The sequence below is a fragment of the Phyllopteryx taeniolatus genome, chromosome 6 (genome assembly GCF_024500385.1).
Source record: "Phyllopteryx taeniolatus isolate TA_2022b chromosome 6, UOR_Ptae_1.2, whole genome shotgun sequence".
NCBI lineage: Eukaryota > Metazoa > Chordata > Actinopteri > Syngnathiformes > Syngnathidae > Phyllopteryx > Phyllopteryx taeniolatus.
Genome location: NC_084507.1, coordinates 25,222,231 through 25,245,711, shown reverse-complemented (window position 1 = coordinate 25,245,711; position 23,481 = coordinate 25,222,231). Strand labels below are relative to the sequence as shown.

Sequence of the window (23,481 nt, the reverse complement as noted above, 5' to 3'; positions counted from 1 at the left end):
GGGAAACCAACCCTGAAAACCCTTATTGGCGGGTTATACCTGCTTAATTCAAATTTTGTTTTTTTAGATTTAAAAAAAAAATCCTCTTTTCTTAATTATAAATATGTAAAAATATGCTAAAAGTTAATTCTATTTTCTTACTACATAAAAAAAGATGTTAAAATAACTTTGCTTTTATTTTACTTTTTTACTACAGTATGTGTAAAATAGAAATAAATAAAATAAAATAGAAAATACGGTTTACTTTTATTTTAGACTACTATATTAAAAATGTGAAACCTTTTACTTTTATTCAGTTTTTATTACTATAAATGTAAACATACTTAACTTATATTAGACTAGTTATTTTACTATATGGATAGACAAAATTTGTTTACAGGTGGGGAAAATGTAAAATACTGCACGTGATGAAAAATCAGCTTTACTTTTAACAAGCACTCTTAAAAAAAAATAAATAAAAGCATCAGTCAGGAGAATATTAAAGGGACATTCCGACAATTCCACATGTACAAGCCAATTTATTAGTCGCGGTGAGCTTTTGAAATAATAATAATAAAAAAAAAAAAAAAACATCAAGATGTCTAGGCGGGCTTAGGACAGCTTGCGCCTTTCAGTCCATTTGATAGTGGAGCCTACTTAAAATGATTTTTTGTGGCGTCACGTTTGTAGAAGTTGACCCACCAAGGCCTCACTCCGCTCCCGAATCAAAGCTGATGTCAACTCTGCTGCTTTGGACAAAGACCTTGCCCAATGCTCGGCATCCTGGGAAAAAAACAACAACAAATAATTTTTCCATTGTCAATAAGTTATATGGCTGCCTCTAGAAGTTTTGTGCAATACGAAGCTAAGTCTGAACATCTGTCAAATCTACTGTATCAATAGTTCATGTAAGATGATAGATGATATTCACTTGTACTAACATGCAGACGCACTGCCACCTGAGCTAAAAAGAAAAAAAAAAGATGCTGAGTTCAATAATGGACAGCCCACCAGATGTCAAAATTGGAATTAAACCTTGATTTAGACTAGTATTTCCTTGAAAGCTGGGCATTTTCTCTATTTTCGCACTTAAAAATTATGCAAATTAAGTTAGCCCACTCTCGTTCTCAGTGGCTCATATATAAAACATTGCACTTTTATTTTTCATTTTATATTAATTAAATGTGTAAAAACAAATAAAACATGCTACATTAGAATTATTTTACGATATTAATTAAACATTTCGGAAAACTACAAAAACTGAACCAAATACTGAACTGGTAGAACTGCGTGATCTGTTCACACGAGGATGTAGACCATTTTGGCAGAGGTGGCCAGCCAGCATCATTGAGGCTTAAATATATATATATATATTGTCAATAAAGGACTTGGACCATTATTTTACAAAGGTGGGTGGATGGATTAAGGGATGAATGGTTTTACAGGTGACTGGGTGAATGTACTGATGGAATGAATGGTTTGGCTGATGGGTCGATGAATGGACTGACATGAACCGAGTGATGGATGATTGGACTGGTGGTTAAATGCATGAATGAAGGGATGGATGAGTGAATAAATGAACTGATTGATGAGTGGTTGAATGGAATAATGATAGAATTCAGTCATGGTGGATGAAATTACTGATTGTTACAGTGGTTTCAACTAATCCAGTACAGTACATTTGCATTTATTCCTTTATAAGTTTGTTTTCAAACACTCATTTTGGTAGAAGTTAGATCTATGCAATATACTTTAAAGCTGACGATTGGTTCTTTGTTTGGACTAATGTTAATGATCCGTGTTAGCTTGTGTGTGGCTCACATGTTCTTTTATTTCTCCGACACATGAGAATAATTTTCCTAGAATTATTATTAATCAGTTTATTTGAAAGGGGACAATGCAATTTCATAAAACACATGAAGTACACATGGTTAAAAAAGCCAGAATTAGCCAGAAGGCGAGTTTTCATCTGTAGTCCCCTATATATAATAATGCAACGAAATGAAGACGCTTTGGTGTTTTCAAAGTGTCACATCTAAACACAACAGGCCACCAAAGTCTTGAGATTCCCTTTTTCCTTTAAATTTTTGTTGTACTTTTTATGCTTTTCACTCCCACAATTTCATCATTATTTGAAGGATGCATACTCAGAACTTTGATTTATTTCTTATTCAGGAACAAATCTGCTTTCCATCTTAACAAAGGTCATCACACTTTAACTTTTAATGCTGATTTTTCATTTCTGCCACGTGAAGAGAATTGAGTTTTGGTAAATGTGTATGGATGGCACATGCTGGTGAAGTTAGGAGACTTAGCATTATTAAAAAAGAAACCTTTTAAAAATTCAGCCCGTGAAACCAGTTTGACTTTGCAACATGAAATTTGGTAGGCATGTCTGTCATAAGTAGACCCACAAAAAAGACTCAAAGGCAATGTCTGAAAGGACAAAGGAGGTCTGACATTTTGCTTTAAACTGACCATTTTATGGTAATTTCAAGGGGTCCTGGTCCAAATTGGACAAACAAAATTCAGCCCTGAAAGTCCGCTTGACTTAGCAACTTAACATATGGTAGGCACGTCAATCATGAGTGCATCCACAAAAAGGTCTTTAGATGCCATACCTGAAAACCCACAGGAAGTCTGCTATTTTGGTTTGAAGTGGCTATTTTAGGGTCATTTTGGTCCTCCAAAGACACTTGTCCTAGAGATTTTGTCTGGTTGCTAGCAAATTTGAACCACATTGACAGATGGACAATGCTAAATTGCAAAGAATTAGACTTTTTGTCATGGAAGTGAAGTTTGATGAGTCACTGTAAAACACAAAACTTTCTAAAGTCAACTCCACATCATCAAAGTTTCACCCAAAATATTTTGTGTGTTTTGAAAGTCTGCTCTTAAGGCGGGCCTGATGGTGCACGTCAGGAGGCGCGCAAGTGAAAAGCGTGCAATCGGATCTGACCGTGGATAATGCCACCAAGCAGTCTCTAATCACAACCAGGGAAGGAGGTCACGTGACTTGTTTTTTTTTTTTTTTTTTTTTTTAAATACAAGGAGGCACAGGATAGAAGACAAAAAAAAAAAGAAGCCAAGCTCACCAGGGAGGATCAGAGAAAGTTTACAGTCCACGTTCAATTCCTTCTACTCCAGATAGACACGAAGCCTTTGAATCAAGCTTCAAAGTGGGGTCTTATTGAATCAAGTCTTCGTTTGCACGGTGGCACACAAATACTCAGCAGTCCGTCTTGAAAATGTGATCTCCAGGGTAGAATTACTAAACAACAACAGAGAGTAGGCATCAAAGGGATGTGAAGTGGATGGTGGAGAGTTGGGGGTACCACTTCTCATGTGGAAAAGTGGGGGAACGTGATCCTTGGTGGGATTAGCGCGTCTTCATCACAGGCCAAACAGTTTTTCCGTAAATCTTCGTGATGAAACCGCCGAGTAAACGCTCAAGGCTAAACGCCTGTGGGAGTCTAACCAACGCCTCACCTGTTTAAAGCCAGCCACTCATCTTCAGCTGGTTGCTACTTACTTTGATTTTCATATCAGGTTTACTTGTTTTTTTACGAGATTTGGGTTTTGGTTTCAACGAGACGAGTGCCCGCTACACTTTCCGCTGCCGCAAAATCTCACTTCATGGACTCCTGAGCCAGAAGTGTCATCATTGATTGGCAAGAATCAGAAGGAGCGTATACGCAGACGTTAGTTAATGCGTGTTTGGATAAACGCTTAGCGCCAGGACATTTTCCGCTCATCCTCTGCCATGTCCATTACCGACTGATCCAATCATTTCTTGGCACTTTTTGTGTCCTTTCCCTTGACAAATGGGACTTTTTCAACATTGACGACTGGTCTATTTATATAAAGTGAACCCCCTTTTATCACGGAGGAATATTTTCCAGACCCACCCATGATCGGTAAAAATCTGCGATATATAGACTTTTTTTCCCATAGTTTTATCCCTGCCACGATCTTTAAATACAAAAACATTAAAAACGATTGTATTCCTTAGCACCTGTTCTCACTCACGTTTGCAGTTTTCTAAATTAGAGCAAAGCGTTCTTGCTTCAAGCTATTTATTTGCCACTCCCAGTTGAGATTTACTATAAAACTAACCATGGACGGACGGAGCTGGGAGGTGGCCAGAAAAAAAGGTGGTCATTCCCGACGCCCCCCACCTATGGAGTCTTCAATGACGCTAACATGGATGTTTTTGGAATGAGGGAGGTAACTGAAGTACTCACACAAGCATGGGGAAAACATGTAAACTCCACACGGGAAATCCTGAAATTCAAACCCAGAACCTCTGAACTGTGAGGCAGACATGGTACCACCGTGCTACGTAGATGGCAACTGATGGGAAAAAAAATCAGTGGAGCCTAGTTTTCGTCAAATGAGGTGACAGCATTGTTTTAATATTGTGTCGATCGAAGACTAGGCATGAGCTGAAAGCCAAACCATTTCCAATCATTCCCATGTGTGGCGTATACATAAACACAAGCAAAAGGGCTTTGTTATTGTTATTGATGCCGCCACTGCAATTTTTTAACCAATGAGACTTCAATCATGGAGGATTCCGGCGAGCTGTGAGGCGACAGCTCTTTGAAATGCAAAGAGAGAGAGAGCAAAGAGGAGGGAAACACAGGGCGACTACACAGCAAGTGCCCCTATCCTCAAATGCCACAGACGCAATAGATGCTTTCAAGTCTAAAAAGGTCTCTTTGGGTAATTAGGAAGTTGGCCGGTGACACGCTCCCAAGATCCTGAGAGCTCACACTTTGCTCTTTCCCCTTGATGACGAGCCAAGAGTCCTAATTAAATAACAGTTCACCAAGACAACTGGCGAGACGCCCGAACAGAGAGTGACGGAGAGAGAGAGTGACATTTACAAAGCCTTCATAGCCTTTTTATATCATCTTTGGCCTCGTTATATCATCTTCATCCTCTTTATATCTTTAGGATTGACAGTCAGGGTGTCTCACCAGCAGCCACTTGTGGGCAGTCTGGGAAACTGCCTTTTAAAGGAGACATTGATTCATTCTTCCACTAAATGGCATCTTAAATTGGGCATACAGTGTCCCCCTGCTATATAGTGGTTCATCAATTGCGCCCCTGCCATATCGCAGATTTTTAAGCGATCTTTTTCTTTTATGGGTTTTTACAATAGACAGACAAGTCTTAATTTAGCATTGCGTTGTTACGTTGTGCCAAAACATACAGGACGGCAATGAGTTTTATCGTGAGAGACTCATCACAATTACCAGGATGAAGAAGAGGCAGAAAATGTTCCCACTAAACTCCATTAATAGTTGTTCAAGAGAGCGGAGAGAATATACATATGCTTGTGAGTATTGTTTGTATGCGTTGCTGCACTGTAGAGCTCCCGGTTACCTTTTTAATTGAATGAGGAACACTAACTACCGCCACCTGAGGGTACGGAAGGGTAATACTTTTCACACATGCACAGACGTTACGTGGTAGTCTGGCATCGGTTGTCGTCGAGCGGCACGGTGGCCGACTGGTTAGAGCGTCAGCCTCACAGTTCTGAGGTGCGGGGTTCAATCCCCGTCCCCGCCTGTGTGGAGTTTGCATGTTCTCCCCGTGCCTGCGTGGGTTTTCTCCGGGCACTCCGGTTTCCTCCCACATCCCAAAAACATGCATTAATTGGAGACTCTAAATTGCCCGTAGGCATGACTGTGAGTGTGAATGGTTGTTTGTTTCGATGTGCCCTGCGATTGGCTGGCAACCAATCGCCAGGGTGTACCCCGCCTCCTGCCCGATGACAGCTGGGATAGGCTCCAGCACGCCCGCGACCCTAGTGAGGAGAAGCGGCTCAGAAAATGGATGGATGGACGGTTGTCATCGTTGCGGTGTGTCTGCCGACAGTTCAACCGGCCCAATGTGGACGACTGTCGGCCGACGCAGCAGTTTATAATTACCGTAACATCTATGCTAATTTCCGTTAGCCTGTTTATAGCGTTCCACATTATATGTTAGCATTCAGCTAGCAGACTTTCATTATATGGTTTGGGTGAAGATTTCGGTGTTTAAATTTACAATGTTTCATTCTCTTATGTTTTGTCAGTTTTTCAATAAACTTCAACTGGAAGTGACAAACAGCTTAAAACAAGCACACTTTGCCTATTTGGAGAACTGTGCGAGCCAGTCGTTTTTTTATTTCCTCAAAGTGATGCTATACGCTAGTCTCCCATTTCTCGACAGCGTGAGAGTAAAACAGGTACCTATGAATACTTTGAAAAGTTAGTTTTAATGTATTTTGGTAACTATTCTAATTATTACAAAAAAAGTTTTTTTCTATAGCACTGATTTATTTTTTTAGTTTTTCATTTATTGCAGATGGGTCCGGAATGTATCCCCTCCACTGCACTTGGTTGTTGAAATTCCCACTTGATGGGTGCGGAGGCTCTCCAGACACACATCTATATGTACATAAGCTATGAAATGTCTTTCACGCAAGTCTTTTTGTTGGAGGTGCAGTATTTTATTAACATTGCTGCCGGAAAGTCTGCGCATTTACACGCCCGCGTCGCTCCCTCTCCGCCTCAGTTAATCTGAAAGGGATAATAATCTAGGACAATGAATACGCTTTCCAGCCGGAAAGAAAACAAACCTTTAATTTTTGGGACCTCACAGCGAGAACAATCGTGAGCATCTCGGCTTTTCACTAAAGCTCTTTCAACACTTGTTTCCAACATACTCAGACAAATGTAGCAGTCTGTTCATCACATCTAATGTATGAGGTCTTTTGAAAGAAGCCAAAAAGCCCCTCAGGACGAGACAGTGAGGAGGTCTGAGTTTAACGGATGCTTTTCAGGGGAAGTTAAGAATGACGGACATACCTTGTAACAATTGCAGAACTTTGCATGTTTAGTTGAGGCCATACAGAAGCATGCAGGCCAGGAGTGTGATGGATGAAGTGACACAATTCAGAATGCAAGCATGCATACACACTCCAAAATGGAGCTGAATCACTTAGACCTTTTGGCCTGGCCTTAGTTCCTGTACTTATATCAGCTCCTGGCTGCCTAAACACACGGATTTGTGGAAGGTATGCAGTAGGGCAAAAGCAGCAGGGTGTCAGGAGCAGGTGAAAACAACTGTGGTAAGGCATCCAGACAACATTTACAGTGCTTCACTTCTCACATTTTATGTTATATTACAAAACGGATACATTTATTTTTCCCCTCAAAGTTTTACCTTTTTTTTTTAATTAAAAATATAAACAAAGAAATTATGTGCACATAAATATTGACAGCATATGATAATCCTTTTTTTTTTGTTTTGTTTTTTTTTTAAACTAGAATTGTCCTGATCGGATCATGTGATAAGAAATCAGTTTTTAGATGATGCGAATTGGATTTTTTTAAAATTATTTTTGTAATTTTTAAGGGTAAAAAAAGAACCAGAGTGTCTGTGGTTCAGCCCAACTCAGTATAGACCACAGACAAGGATTTGCCACTGTTTAACAGTTACGGTAAATTGAACCTACAGTATACCAGCTGAGTTTGGGCAAAAGGTGGGGTACACCCTGTACTGGTTGCCAGCCAATCGCAGGGCTAATATAGACAGACAAGTATTCACACTCAGATTCACACCTATGGACAATTTAGAGTCTTCAATTAACATAAGAAGCATGTTATTGTGATGTGGGAGGAAGCGAGAGATCCAGGAGAAACCAACAGGGATTCTAACTCGGATCTGCTGACTGTAAGGCAGCAAGCCACTATATCCCCACGCTGCACCTATATTTTACCCCTAAGGGTCCAACAACAAGGTTGTGTCTAATTTTCCCTGGTGGAAATGCCCAAAATTCATGTTGGGTGGCAAGTGTTCATCAGCCTTCCCACTGGAGCGTGATGTTGTGTTAGAATTTGTGTGTTGACGTAGCTGTACATCCAATCAAATCCTTTGGACAAGTTGGCATTTGGGGCATCTGGTTGCATTTTCTTTGGTCTGAATAATCGGGTGGAAACGTTATTTTTCCCTCTCGGCTGATGTAAATGCAAATAAAAAAGGAAGGTGACCTTGGAAAAAACAATCACTGATGATGCCTGTGCGTAATCTCTGGTCCCCCTTTTGACACGACGACTGAGGAGTAGCAAGGAAAAGGAGCTGGGTGGTCAGAAACGTCTCAGAACGAGTGGCAACGTATCCAAATATCATGCCGCATACATTAAACCCCACATTTATTTTGGATTACAATTTCCCACTTGTCTGTTTTAATACCGGAATTTAGTTCCATCTTTTTAATCTGACAAATCAAAGAGGAGAAATCACTCTGGTATGAACAATTCCTGGAGCAATTGTCAGGCGATCAGGTTTCACACATCTGGAGCGCTCGCTCTCTCTCTTGCGGAAAAGACCAGACGGTCCAGCTTTATACCATGCACATGTGCTGCATAATGCGAGTCCACCAGCAAAGGCTGTACTACTCACTACAACTCCATGGCTTCCGCCTCAAGTCAACATCATCGAGAAGGAGCAGAAGTTAGAGGCCAGCAAGGCTTTCTCTTCTGGCCTAACACTATCAGATGTACTAAATCATGTACATGTATCGACATCTACAACCTAAATTCTCTAACAGTAATTCATGAAATTATATTAATGTATTCCCTACGGTCTATTCTCTTCATTGAATAGTCTTTATCTTGGCTGCACTGCTTCCAGTATGTGTACGAGTGTGTAGGAAAAGCTTCAGAATTGGTGTCAAAAAAGATATTTAAAACCCAAACTACGAGTTTTCCCCTTCAATATAAATGTCCTGGAGTATATAAATGTGACCGCAGCTCTCTGCAGCCTTTCCCCCCCCAAATGCTTTGATATATATCCTCTGTCAGGTCGTCAAGCAATGAGCACAGCGCAACGAACAAACAAAGTTTCTGGTTCGGTTGGGGAAAACTCAATTAGAAAAATGACATGGACGACATCAAGATGGCTGTGACGACAGAGCTGAGGAGGATCCCCAGAAGAATCCTTCCAGGAGTGCATGAAGGCATGGCAGAGAAGGTGTTACACAAGAAAGTGTTAGATTCCAAGGGGATTATTTCAAAAGGGAAAAGCCTGTAGTTTGGATTTGAACTATATCTTTTGTGACACCAGTCCTGGAACTTTTCTTTTCATGCATGTTGCCATGTCAATCTAATCTGCCCACAGCGTCACAGTCAGTCATGCTGATCCATGTAACTTCCACTATTTTAGCAATGGGACTGTGTCTTTAACCAATCACATTTTAAGTTCGTCCTCACGGGGCCAGAGTGCTTTCCCTCAATGATGTCAGCATTTTTCTCTCCTTGGTCGATCAGATCAAAACTTGATACAACCAACTTTGAAGACCAAACCCCTTTTGTAGCGATCAGCACACATACATTTAATAATCAGCATCACTGGTGAGTATGATGTATTTTTATTTATTTTTTTACATTTTAAATGTTTTTTCATGTTATTAAATAAATACTAATAAAAAAATTAATGGCAATTACAGATATTTCAAAACACAGCACCTTCATGAATGGCTTTTCTTTGCAGACCCTTTTGTATTTTTGGTCTTTCCTTCTTTACCATCAACAATATCACCAAGCAGTAAAAAGACCTTCAAAGACCATGTTTGTGGCTTCTTACAGGAGATAAATCTTGAAGATAAGCGCTTCATCGGCAGTTAACACCAGCGGTTCATTGAACATGGGGGACAACTACGGGGATTTATCCTGAGAAAAGTGAGGAGTGTGCTGAAACCGCAGAGACTCTAGTTGTCCCTAATCTCCCTTGACCCCAGCCTGGGTGCAACTCCGACGGTGTCGCGGTAAGAGATTCTCCAGGAGGGCTCCGGTTTCACCTGTCTGCCTTTCAGACCTTGATGTGAACAGGTCCGATAGAATAGACACCGCAGAGTCTTTTTCACCCGCCCACCTCTCCATTCTCTGTCGCTCTTTTCTATCCCCGGGTCGGCTAATCTCCTCTCAGGTTTAGGATTCTCGGGCCAGGGAGGAAATACGGGTTTGGGTAAACATCAGGGCTCTCACTGCACAAATTACAACGGCTATATATCAGCCATACATCAGTTTGACATTGGCCTGATAAGTGTCTTTTCAGAGTGTGACAAGTGAGCGCAGGGTAGGGATCCCGTGTCACTTCCTATCCACGCCGATTTCCTGCATACCGCCCCATGCTTTCACAACACGGTGTCACTTTTTGGGGGGGATCCGGTGTCTAAGTGTCTGGTTAGAGGTTTTCACACCTTAGCGCACACCCGATGATCAGCAGTGTCCTCAGTGGGGCAACAACACGCGCGCACACACAGAAAGTGCTTTCATTGCCTTTCCCCTTGTATTGTAATAGGGGAAGTTAAGATGGGGAACTTTTATTCCATTTTTGAAATTTTCCATGGGACTTTATGGGAATTACCTGGGAATTGGTGTTAATTTAATGGAACGGTATCATATTCAAAGATAAATACAAACATTTTGTCAAGCAGACATCTGCTAAATAGCTTGCGTCGCCCACATGCGAGGGCATTACAGTATCTTAATTGCTCTCTCTATATATTTTTTTTCACCGAACTCACGCACCAGGGGATATAATGCTTGCATAAAACAAAAAAAAAATTGATCAGATGGACTGGCTCGTAACTGGAAAAACACTCAAGGTAACAGTGCTTGCTTGAAATGTGGTTCTTTTGGTCAGGATTATGCTAAAATATATCTTCTCAAACTATATTTAATTTCCCTATTAACAACTAACCATCAATTTGGTAAAGTCCTAGGCTGTGTCCGAAATCAATCACCACTATATAGTGCGCTATATAGTGGTTACACCATTTTGTAGTGGTGTCCGAATGCTTAGTGATCAAATTCAGCGCCCCATATGGTGCACTCAAGATTTCCCACAAAGCATAGCAAAAAGTAGTGACCAACCAATGGTCACTCACCGAGTCGTGATACACCAAAATGCATTGCGTCTTCACAGAAGAAGTAGAAGAATGGCGGGACTAGATGCATTACTGACGGAGGGAGCAAATTTTTCATATAAATGTAAGTAACTTTTCAACAAAGAAAAAAAAACATGACACATTGGTTTACAAAATCCTCTCGTTTTAATAATGTGTAGCAATCTTTTTTTTTTTTTTAACCGACCGCAACAGCCAACTTTGTTCTTGTGTGACGTCATTAACAGAGCGCTGTGAGGTGTCCGAATGCTGTTATGAATGAGCTCAGTATGTAGTCCACTATATAGCGCAACCCTACATGGGGAGTAGAGAGTAGTGACTGAGTGAACAATTTCGGACACAGAATTGGTTTAGTCCCATGTTAAGTTTCCAATTGTCAAAATTCCTGAAATTTTGTAATCCTAGAAATGACATAGATAATTGTTTTTGTAGGGTTACTCATGATAGTCACTCGTAACAAATTTCATGTTGCTCAGTCAAACTGGCCTTGGGAGAAGAATTTGTCACATTTGCTGAAGGGGCAGGTCAACTTGGTCAAGGATCCCTGGAAATAACCTGCAAAATGGCAGACTTAGTGTTTTTTTTCTGGCATGGCTTCCTGCGACTTTTTTTGTGGATCTATTAATGATAGACATGCCTGTCAAATATGTTCCTAAGTGAAACTCTAAAGACAAAGACATTATTATCTGATCACATGTAGCAATCCATACGACTTCCGTTTGTATTTTGAAACATTTTTCCATGGCAAGACATTTTAATTTTGAGGTTTCATCCTTATTACAATATTGTATTATACAACCCCAATTCCAATGAAGTTGGGACATTATGTTAAACAAATAAAAACAGAATACAATGATTTGCAAATCATGTTCAACCTATATTTAATTGAATACACTGCAAAGACAAGATATTTAATGTTCAAAATAATCATGAATTTAGAATTTTATGGCTGCAACACGTTCCAAAAAGCTGGGACAGGGGGCAAAAAAGACTGAGAAAGTTGAGGAATGCTTATCAAACACCTGTTTGGAACATCCCACAGGTGAACAGGCTAATTGGGAACAGGTGGGTGCCATGATTGGGTATAAAAGGAGCTTCCCTGAATTGTTCACTCATTCACAAGCAAAGATGCGGCGAGGTTCACCTCTTTGAGAACAAGTGCGTGAGAAAATAGTCGAACAGTTTAAGGACCATGTTCCTCAACGTACAATTGCAAGGAATTTAGGGATTTCATCATCTAAGGTCCATAATATCATCAAAATGTTCAGAGAATCTGGAGAAATCACTGCATGTAAGCGGCAAGGCGGAAAACCAACATTGAATGCCCGTGACCTTCGATCCCTCAGGCGGCACTGCATCAGAAACCGACATCAATCTGTAAAGGATATCACCACATGGGCTCCGGAACACTTCAGAAAACCAATGTCAGTAAATACAGTTTGGCACTACATCCGTAAGTGCAACTTGAAACTCTACGATGCAAAGCAAAAGCCATTTATCAACAACACCCAGAAACGCCGCCGGCTTCTCTGGGCCTGAGCTCATCTAAGATGGACTAATGCAAAGTGGAAAAGTGTTCTGTGGTCTGACGAGTCCACATTACAAATGGTTTTTGGAAATTCTGGATGTCGTGTCCTCCGGGCCAAAGAGGAAATGAACCATCCGGACTGTTGTGAACGCAAAGTTCAAAAGCCAAAAAGTCTGTCCCTCTGTGATGGTATGGGGCTGTGTTAGTGCCAATGGCATGGGTAACTTACACATCTGTGAAGGCACCATTAATGCTGAAAGGTACATACAGGTTTTGGAGAAATATATGCTGCCATCCAAGCAATGTCTTTTTCACAGACACCCCTGCTTATTTCAGCAAGACAATGCCAAACCACATTCTGCACGTGTTACAACAGCCTGGCTTCGTAGTAAAAGAGTGCGGGTACTAGACTGGCCTGCCTGCAGTCCAGACCTGTCTCCCATTGAAAATGTGTGGCGCATCATGAAGCGTAAAATACGACAATGGAGACCCCGGACTGTTGAACAGCTGAAGCTGTACATCAAGCAAGAATGGGAAAGAATTCCACCTACAGAGCTTCAACAATTAGTGTTCTGAGTTCCCAAACGTTTATTGAATGTTGTTAAAAGAAAAGGTGATATAACACAGTGGTGAACATGACCCTGTCCCAGCTTTTTTGGAATGTGTGCCATAAAATTCCAACTTAATGATTATTTGCTTAAAACAATCAAGTTTATCAGTTTGAACATTATATATATTGTCTTTGTACTGTATTCAATTAAATATAGATTGAACATGATTTGAAAATCATTGTATTCTGTTTTTATTTGTTTAACACAACGTCCCAACTTCATTGGAATTGGGGTTGTAATTAATAACAAAGGTAACACATTTAAAATTGAAATAAAATGTTAAAATAGGTCTTTAACTGAGGTTGCATCAAGTCAGGATGGATTGCTATAATAATCCACTCAACATTATGACAACTAAATCCATAAAAACAAACCACTTTGGCAGTTCATACCTCCCTTTTCGCCAAGTGGAAATCAGAGTTCTGATTATTTTTCTATTATCTTAAGCACCTTGACTTTCTTTGAAAAGGCAGCCAAGTGTGATCACAACTTGCCTTTTTCAAACTCGTCCAAATCGAGATTAGATTGTGATTAATGTTTTTGAAAGCCATCAAACATGAGTGGACAAACTCAAACCAAATCTTTGTTCAACTTGGCAGTCCAAATACCTTAAACAGCCTGTATTATTTAAAATGTATTTTTCAAACTAAACCAGATTCAACAGGAAATTAACACAGACATCACCCTATTTATTAATATGGGGCTTAGGTGAAAATAAGACCTGCTCCAAGACCAAATTATGTCTTTATTTTTGGACAGAGGCACAAGTGTGCTCCCAATTGACCTGCAAACCACCGAAATGCTGGAAAACGCACCCTGGCCGAGGTATCAAGTGGGGATTTTCGTGGTTCATAAAGGACCGTCAAGGTCATTTTAAACATCATCTGCAAAGAATGACTTAGTTTGGATAATAATGGAGAGATTTATGGCTATATCTCTGTTGAGATGACTTTCCATTCACTCCCTTTAGCATTCTTCCAGTTTTGACCATCTTTTTCTTCCAATGTATATTAAGAACAAGGGAGATTGTTGTCCCATGGTAAACACAGCCAATACTTGCTTTTGGCCTCTTCGCAGCCTTCCTGAACAGTTTTCTTTCCAGGTATATGAAAAGTATGGGATAATGTTGTGCCATGTAGGACACAGCCAGTATTTACTGTAGGCGTCTTCACAGCCTCTGGGCATGTTATCTTCTCAGGCACATTTAAAATATGTGGGATTGTTGTCGCATTAAGGACCCAGCTAGTATGTCAGCAAAGAATGAGCTATTTTAGATAATAAAGGACCGAGACTTATCCCAACGTGCGTTTTGCTACATTTATCTTCACTGACTCCCTTTAACATTCGTCTCCATAATTGAGAAGAGTACCGTAACGTCCAACATGTGATGGTCAAATCAAACGCAGATGTGAGCACTGAGAAGACAACCTCTTCATCTTGTCCTATCTTGTTTTTTTTTTAGGAGAACAGACCATGTCATTCCCAGACACGCAGTAGCTTTGATTTATGAAGACAGATCAGCCCGAGAAGCCTCATTTGTCCCACCGTAAAAGCCACTGTTGAACATACATCCTGCAAAAAAAAAAAAAAAAAAAAAAAAAGGCCTCGACGTAAAGCTTGAGCTTTCTCACTCCCTCTGATGGATAATTCTACTCTAATCACCAAGCGATGAGTTAGAGATACAAGGTCGACCGCATGCTTTCTGATGGTTGTCACAACACGTGTGGAGGCCAAAATGCTTTTTTAAACTGCAAAGTGAGCCGATGTCTTCCTCGACTGCTTTGATATTCAGTTCAGCATGTACTGCAGGGAGGTGAAACGTTGACATCCTACTCGTGAGCAGAAATGTAAAGTTGTGGATTTCATGTGAGTTGTAGAGCGCTTGAAGGAAATCAGAGCATTCGGAGAGAAGTAACTGCATCAAATTACTTTAAAGGGCTCCTTGAAATTGGCTGCTTCACACCAAAATGGCAGACATCCTGTGTTTTCAGGCATGGATTCTTTAGACTTATTTTGTGGAGCTACTCGTGATAGGCATACTGATTTGTTTTTTTTATTCCAAGGTGTTCTACCCAGCCAACAAGTTTGTCTTTGAAGGATTGAATGGCCCTAAAATGGCCACATCAAATCAAAATGGCAGACTTCTGGTGTCTTTTTGGACATGACTACTTGACTTTTTTGTGTGTCCACTTATGACAGACATACCAACCAAATTTCATGTTGCTAAGTGAAAGTGTCTCACGGCGGGTATGTGATTGTTTTACTTATTTTGGGGCATAAGAATAACAACAACAAAGAAAACAAATCAATTTCCAGAGAGGCCTTTGCACCGGTTGATAAAACACAGCAACAGGTATTCAGTTAAGACAAGACACAGCAACAGGACGTGAAAAAGAGCGGCCTGTTTGGTTTGGCTACTCTTAAAAAGATGCATTGCTCAGGAAAACAATGTGTTGGCTCGGAAAAGTCAGACATGAAAGACAAAGAGCTTTACCTTCGACTGTTGCAGATGGATGCCATACAAGAGAATATTCCGGAGCTTGGCTGCCGAGGCCAATTCTGCAAAGGCAGTCGGCTCGGCTGCACATCGATCCAAAGTTCTTAAATGGACCTATAAAAATAGAAAGCAGCATGGATACATTATGCCAATAATTTTGTCCGTAAAGTGGTGAACTAGAGTCACAATACTTGACTCGAGTCCGACTTCAGTCACCAATTTTAGGACGTGGGACAAGCTTGACTAAAAACTTATGAAAGACTCCACTTGACTTTGACTTGATATTCATGAGACTTGATTTGAACTACATGACTTGACATTTTCAAGATCGTTTGCCATTTGTTTTGTTTATGAAAGAAAATCAAACCGCATTTAATCTGGATTTGCTCCAGATTTCAACTGAATCTTAACATGGAAAAATCCCCATTTGACATGCAGACACAACATGGAGTCAATAGTTATCAATGAAAACATAAAATGTATGGAAATACCAAAACACGGAGTCAGTCGTCATGTATTTATACACAACTTAAGAATCATTGCTGATTCTTGGAATCTTCCTGTTTCCCTCATCCATTTTGTATGTCAAACCAGACTTAATCTGGATTTGATCCAGACTGCAATTTAATTTTAACATAGAATAACCCCAATTTCACATGTAAAGACAAAAACACAACCTGGCGTCACTAGTCGTATGTAAACAACAAAATTGAGTTAGTCATCAATCATGAAATCAAATTGCAAATGATTTTCAGTTGTCAAATTCTGGTTTAAATTTTAAGGTTTACGTGGCTAAAATTTAGATTTGAATAAGATGAATTGACAAGTCTCGCTGGTTTATATTTGACATTGTTTATAAGACGATGTGCCATTTATTCATGAAACAAGTATCTACCGGTAATTTATTTAACTTCGTCCATCATTGTAAAACCCACAAAGATATCTAAGCAACATTAACGCCACAGTTTAGTTTACGGAGAGGTTGTCAAACATTGACTAAGGTTCTGGTTAGTTATGTTTTTAATTGAGAAGACAAAGTAATAGATAATACAGGGACTGGTTTGGGACCAGGCGGCACGGTGGCCGACTGGTTAGAGCGTCAGCCTCACAGTTCTGAGGTGCGGGGTTCAATCCCCGTCCCCGCCTGTGTGGAGTTTGCATGTTCTCCCCGTGCCTGCGTGGGTTTTCTCCGGGCACTCCGGTTTCCTCCCACATCCCAAAAACATGCATTAATTGGAGACTCTAAATTGCCCGTAGGCATGACTGTGAGTGCGAATGGGTGTTTGTTTCTATGTGCCCTGCGATTGGCTGGCAACCAGTTCAGGGTGTACCCCGCCTCCTGCCCGATGACAGCTGGGATAGGCTCCAGCACGCCCGCGACCCTAGTGAGGAGAAGCGGCTCAGAAAATGGATGGATGGATGGGTTTGGGACCATTGAGAAAAACTACGTTGATTGCAAATGTGTTAGTAAGGCTAACTAACACAAGTACAGATACTCAGTGCAGTCGCTAATGTGCAAAAATATGTTGTATGCTGCGCAAGATAATATGATTTATGACTAGGGTTGGGCATCGTTTGAGCGATTCCGGTTCCTTAGTTTTGATTCCGGTTCCAAATGATTCTCGATTCTGATTCTTTTAGGGGGCTGGGTTAAAAAAATTTGCATGGTTTAAATAAAGTGTGTCCAAATTATTAGCATCTATTTTATTAGCAGCCCGCAGCATGGACTAAAATGAACATTTAACTCGAACCAGTATTAATATCAAACCTTTGAACTAAAATGCAATGTGTTTGGAACTAACCCAATTTACTTAATTAATGTTTCAGCTAAAAGTTAAATATAGCATTGTTAAAATAGTTATTTTAACTGTTGTAACTATTTTATTTTATTGTTTCACTCACCCAGTTGACTGAGAGTTGACTTCACTGACAGCGTTGTTAAAATAGTAATTTAACAATGTTATATAGCTGCCCCTGTATTCTGTTTCATCACATCAAATGGATTGTATGTGCAAGTTTTAACTTGACTTCTTGTTTTAAACTTGTAGCCTTTTATTTTGAAGGGTACGCACCGGAGCTCAGCATTTTGGGACGAAAAGTATCTTCACACGGGACCGGTGATTTTTATTTTTTTAATGGATGGAACCAAATGCTCTAAAACGCGGATTCCTTTCCCTACCCACCCATGAGACACAAGGTTAGTCTTTGTGATACTGTGAGACATTTATGTGAATTTTGTCCCAATTCATTGTGATGTAAAGTTGCTACCATGAAGCTTTAGCTCAATGTTAAGCTTTTTTTTTTTTTTTTTTGTCATCGCCGCTTACGTTGGTTTGAAGACTAAAATAAACGCTAAAAACCATCAGTGCAAAAGTGCAAGCAACCGTTTACCTTGTTAGCTGTCTCAGTGTTGGCATAGACATATTTTATTGTTTCACTCACCCAATTGACTGAGAGTTGACTTCACTGAAGCTCCACACGCTACACACCGTGAAAGCCTCCTTTGCACAATGTAATCTTATTCCAAGTGTTGCACTGAGGCGACTGGTCATTCATTTTAACAATGTTAAGACACACTTTTGTTCGCCGCCACCGCCGTTGGTCACAAGGACGTCATTGTGCGTGTTCTTCTTTGTTGCTTTTTGCCACATCTTCACAGCTGGAGGAAAAGGCAACAAAACTGGGAACCGAAATTTTTACATTTGAACGGTTCCGGGGGAACCGGAATGTTAGTCCCGGTTCCAATCGGTTCTCGATTCTCAATGTCCAACCCTACTTATGACTTGCTTAAACTCTCACACAGTCACTTAGGAATTACTTGAAATTTGAAGGTACAGATTAAGATTTACTTCCAACAAGACAATGGCCCTAAGCACACAGCTAAAATAACAAAGGAGTGGCTTCAGAACAACTCCATGACTGTTGCTGAATGGCCCAGCCAGAGCCCTGATTTAAATGCAATTGAGCATCTCTGGAGAGACCTGAAAATACATACAGTATGTGACTTACTCCCACCTCTGATAAACTCCATGACTTGAGTCAGATGCACTTTTTTCATTTCAATCCAGTTTTCTTAGACAAAATATTACAATATCAACTGCCAGCCTTGTTTCCGTCCCAGAGGCTGCTGAGCCACCAACACTTTACGATTGCTGATTGCTACCATGTGACCAAAGCTGAGATAAATAACAGGCGGACTGCCGCTAAACAGAAGGTAAGACAAACATTTTGGCTGCTTCGCTTAAAGGCATGAAATTCGGAGGCTGTTTGAAATTTTCTCAAAGCCACAACTACCCGGACTGAATTCATGCTGTTGAAAAGGGTCTGGATCTGTAATATAGGCTGTTTTTTTAACGGTATTGCCCTCAAAACATTTGGATTTCGTCTTGCCACCTTATTCCATAACCCTGACATATTGCATGAAGAACAGGAAAGATATTTGTCACGTGTGACATACAAATTCCTTCAGCTCCTTTAAATGGTCAGCATCACAGGTGAAAGTATGTGAAGCATACGGGAGATTGTTGTCATTTAGCATGCAGTCAGTACTTTCTGTAGCCCTCTTCACAGCCTTGCTGACCAGTCTTCCTTCAAGGCATATTACCTCTTTCACTGCCAGCCTTCACAGTTAACGTGGATATTTGACTTCTAAAGCCATCAATGGCAGTGAATGTGTTTTAAGAATAAAGGAGATCGTTGTCACATGTAGGACTCTGCCAGAAATGAAAATATGGAAGACTGTTGCCCCTTGTTGGATAGAGCCAGTACTTGCTGTGAGGCCTCTTTGTAGCCTCCTGACAAGTTTTCTTCCCAGGCATATTAAGACAACAGGAGATTGTTGCCCCTTGTAGGAGTCAAATGCAGAACTACTCACCACAATGACAACCACTGGGTGGAGAAGCGTTTGATTAGTCCCCTCCACAGCCGCAAACGTGGCCTCCACTTTATCCAAATCAGAGTCATTCATCTGGAACACCAAGAAATTTGAAATCAAGTTAACATCTTCAAGAGCAGATGTAATTTTTTCTCTGTTAAGTGGCCAGATAGTAAATTTGTTTGAAGGAACTGATGTTTCCCCTCGTGAAAAATGTAAACGTACAGAAAATTGGATGAAGTTCCAGGCCTTGATCCTGGAGCCGTTGTCTCCTCTCACATCTGGGATGATATCCAGCTCCTGCAAGAGACATTCCCCAAAGTCAAGACTTCCATCGGTATGCATGGATCAAGTTAATTTAAGGCGATGCAGACAAGGTTTTAAAGCCTTCTAGTTTGTGTTTTTGTCACCACCGAGTGCTGAATGAGCCCCATCTACTACAATGTAATCTAACCCATCACCCATCATTTCTAATCCTAATTCTAACCCCTTATCCTAATTTAGAACACTGATCCTAACACAAACCCTGACCCATATCTATAAGCATCCAATTTTATATCCCAACCTCAAACCCCTAAGACCTAACTCAACTCCAAAAGCGACCCCTACCTAAAACCCCTTACCCTAACTCCTATCCTGAAACTGAAACCCCTAAACCCTCAATCCATAACTTTAACTCTAAACCCTAACTCTAATCCAATCCCTTTTAATCCCAACATCAACTCCTTATCCCAAACCGCAAACTCTTAAACTGCAACCCTAACTTTGACCTCAAACACCTAACACTATTATCCATTACCTAACTCTAACCCAAAATTCAAACACCTAACTGTTTCATGAAAAGGAAAGAATCCAAACAATAAACCTGGCTGGTCGTCAGTAGATGCAGCAATCAATTACAAACACACTGTCAGTGAAGTAAAAGGCACAACACGAAACTAAGTTTAGTTTAGTTTTGACCGTTTCGTTTGGCCTTGGTATAAGAAGCACGTGAGGTGAGGAGAGGATATCTCGGTTAAATCTGCTCCTTCATTTTAACACTCAGCGGCAAATAAACACAGACAAAACCACTCAGCATCTGGCATGGCCACACAGTCATTCTCACTTGTAGAATAACACTCAGTGGTTAGAAGTGTTACATTTGGAAAGTCAAACATGTCAGAAATCCTAATTAGTTCTGAAAGATACAATCAAAGTGAAAACCATTATGGATTTGAAGGATTAGGAATGGACTGTGTGTAGGTTGGGCACAAAAGAAGAAGTCCAACATGATTTCACTCTTGTTCCTCTCTCAAGGCCACACATTCTGACCCATTGTTGATGCTGCCAAAAACCAATGACATCCCAGACCCTTCTAAGACCTTTGAACAGCAGATTTAAGGATTTAGTGTACATTTTAAAGATAATTAAGGCCTTGATTTGGGAAACTTTTCAATGATCTGCAGGCACCATGTAGCCTCTTGACTTGATACTTGAAATAACTTCCAGCCACGGAAATCCAATCATCATGGTGAAGTGCGTCTATTTTCCAACAGCGGAAGTTAATTCTTCCGCTTTTCCCTCTCAGGTTTCACCGCTCTCTCCTCAAAAGTGTCAGTCCGTCTCCCAAAAAAAAAAAAAAAAACAAGAAAAAAAAAAAACGGGAGAAACATTTGGCCCCCAATCAGACGCCGCTGACCCCAATCTACTTCTGGGACCCTATCCAGGCCGCCTGACATGAGCAGATGAAAGGCTTGGAGAGGCTTGAAAGGCGCTAAGGACGGATGCGTGTTGGGATCACGTAATTGCAGCGGTGGTCAACTGGTCTAAGAAACCTGACTTTGTGCGTGTAATTTGTACGCCATAACACAAACGGGTTGGGACGGAGTTACGTACACCGTGAACATTACAGGTCCGTGGATGGTCTACAGATGTGCCCCAACATCATCTGATAGCAGAAATAAGAGTAAGTCACATACAGTATGTGCAAGTAATAAGTCACTCTCAAGTCTTGACCTTCAGGTTTCAAGCAAGTTACTGTGGATCATTACTTGGGTTAAGCAAGTCATAAGTTAAGTTATACAATCTTCAGTACAACATATATTTGCACGTTAGCCACTAAGAACCCGGTATCTTTGCTGGGATTTTCTATATTAAAATTCAATTGCAATTTGAATCAAATCTGGATTAAATTCAGTTTGACTTTCTTTCCAAACAAAACAAATGGAAAAATGCAGATTTTCACATGTATACAGGTAAGTCTCGTCAAGTCATGTAGTTCAAGTCACAGTCGAGTCGAGTCTAGGGCTGGGGCTATCGAACATTTTTAGAATCGATTATTCTACTGATCATTCCAGTAATTTCATTAAACAACAATAACAATACAATATATGTATGTGAGGTGCAGGTATTATTTTTGTTCACTTGGGGTCGCCATCCTCCTGTTCTACTCTTGTCGTATCTGTGACTTATGTGTGTGGCTTTAAAAGGCGGGGCCTGGCCTGGTGAGTGATGTGGGAGTTAGCGAATGAGACTGTTAAGTATGGTTTTGTAAGCTCACGTTAGCATCTGACTGTTAACTGGCAAAGTGTTAGCCAGTCTGCGCATTGACCCTAACCCTGGGCATCAGTTGTAGTCGTGCTGGTAGTGTATAAATGTGCTTATTCTGTGTTTAGTTTGTTAATGTTTGTTCAGTACAGCGATTGAAAGTGCACTGGCGGCTGTGTTTATCCTTGACCACATGTGGGGGGCATTACAACACGTTCTAACTAGTGGTGGTAAGCTATATTAAATTAGCTAACGATGGTAGACATGCTGTTGTCAGTTCTATTTAAGGTGTGAAATGATGTGAAACATTGGACATTCTTATTCCTTTACACTTTTTCCAACTTATTTCTACGCGAGTCTGCAGTAACATAAGTCCATGTGGAAAAATTATCATTGAGAAGCTTCAAGGCAGAGATTTTGCTTTGACTTTTTTGTAATTTAATTATTGTAGTTATTCGAATAATTGCTGTAGGCTGAGTTGAAAATGCGGATTTTCAAATGTAAACAGACAAAACTGACAAAAAGTCGACTCAGGAATACCAAGTCCAAGCCAGGTTGAGTCACTCATAAGTTATAGCCCAGCAAGTTCCAAGTCCTAAAATTGGCAACTTTAGTCCAACTCGAGTCAAATCATGTGACTGGAATCCCCCACCTCTATCTGCTAGGTCGTAACATGAGCTGGTAGGCTACGAAGGCCGCACACACCACAATTAATCAAACAATAGTGCCGCGGTTCCACAAATGTGACGGCCATCTGCTCTCCTGCATGCATACAGACACACTTCATTACATGTTTGACCACAGACAGGCCGGTTGTTTCTCCAGCGGACCACCCAGATGGCGCTCATGTTAACATGCGCTCATTGATGCTCATAGTACGTAGGAAAATAGACTGGTGCCTGCGACACAGACATGTTAATGGATACCATTTTACATACCATTTCTAGGTTACAAAAGGCCTTGTAGAGGGAGTCGGCCAGCATCCTAGCATGCGAACATCCACCTGTGATCATGCAGGCTGACTGAGATAATGTGTCTGGAAGGAAAGGACGCAACAAGACAGACAACATAAGTTCAGTAAACCAGGGGTTATCAAACGTGTTGGGTCCAAAAATGCAAATCCAGAGTTATGAGCTGACACTTGGTACATAATTTGCTTTGAGTTGCAAGGCAAAATCTGATGTAAAAGAAATTTTCTGATTCTCTTCATTAAAAACATGCAACAAAATAATTGTGGTATCATTTGGGGGGCTGGAACTAATTAATGGAATTTCAATTATTTTCAATGAGGAAAATTGCTTTGACATAAAAGTTTAGAGTTTGGTCACAGAACAGGTTGAACTCTCAGTTGTCAAGGTACTATTGCAGGTGAATTCGGGAAGAGCGAATCATGACTAGGGGGGTTTCAATGTAAAGAAATCTGACACAAACACAAAAGGGCTCCACACTTCATCACACTGACAAACGTGAGAACTTTGCGACACACTCTTCCACTGCAGAAAT

General features: G+C 40.5%; 1 protein-coding gene and 1 long non-coding RNA gene across 4 annotated transcripts in view; one reads left to right on the top strand and one right to left on the bottom strand.

Moving 5' to 3' along the window:
- Positions 1 to 405: 405 nt before the first annotated feature.
- The window catches only part of crppa (CDP-L-ribitol pyrophosphorylase A), a 29,274-nt gene continuing 6,198 nt past the window's right edge, over positions 406 to 23,481 (bottom strand). Inside the window, exons 6-11 of one of the 3 annotated variants that reach the window (XR_009789099.1) lie at positions 22,917 to 23,014; positions 19,678 to 19,752; positions 19,453 to 19,545; positions 15,576 to 15,692; positions 3,075 to 3,250; positions 406 to 762 (exon numbers count right to left, since the gene is read on the bottom strand). Coding sequence is in view for 1 of the 3 variants with exons in the window: in XM_061777418.1 (XP_061633402.1) it covers positions 658 to 762; positions 15,576 to 15,692; positions 19,453 to 19,545; positions 19,678 to 19,752; positions 22,917 to 23,014 (488 nt within the window). In the remaining 2 variants the exon portion in view is untranslated. Of the gene's footprint in view, positions 763 to 3,074; positions 3,251 to 15,575; positions 15,693 to 18,020; positions 18,238 to 19,452; positions 19,546 to 19,677; positions 19,753 to 22,916; positions 23,015 to 23,481 lie in introns of all 3 variants that reach the window. The other 2 variants (XR_009789100.1, XM_061777418.1) reach the window with 2 other exon arrangements.
- Positions 16,302 to 19,545, top strand: LOC133479894 (uncharacterized). The gene is made up of 2 exons (XR_009789105.1): positions 16,302 to 17,775; positions 18,700 to 19,545. It is a non-coding gene; the product is annotated as an uncharacterized LOC133479894 (long non-coding RNA).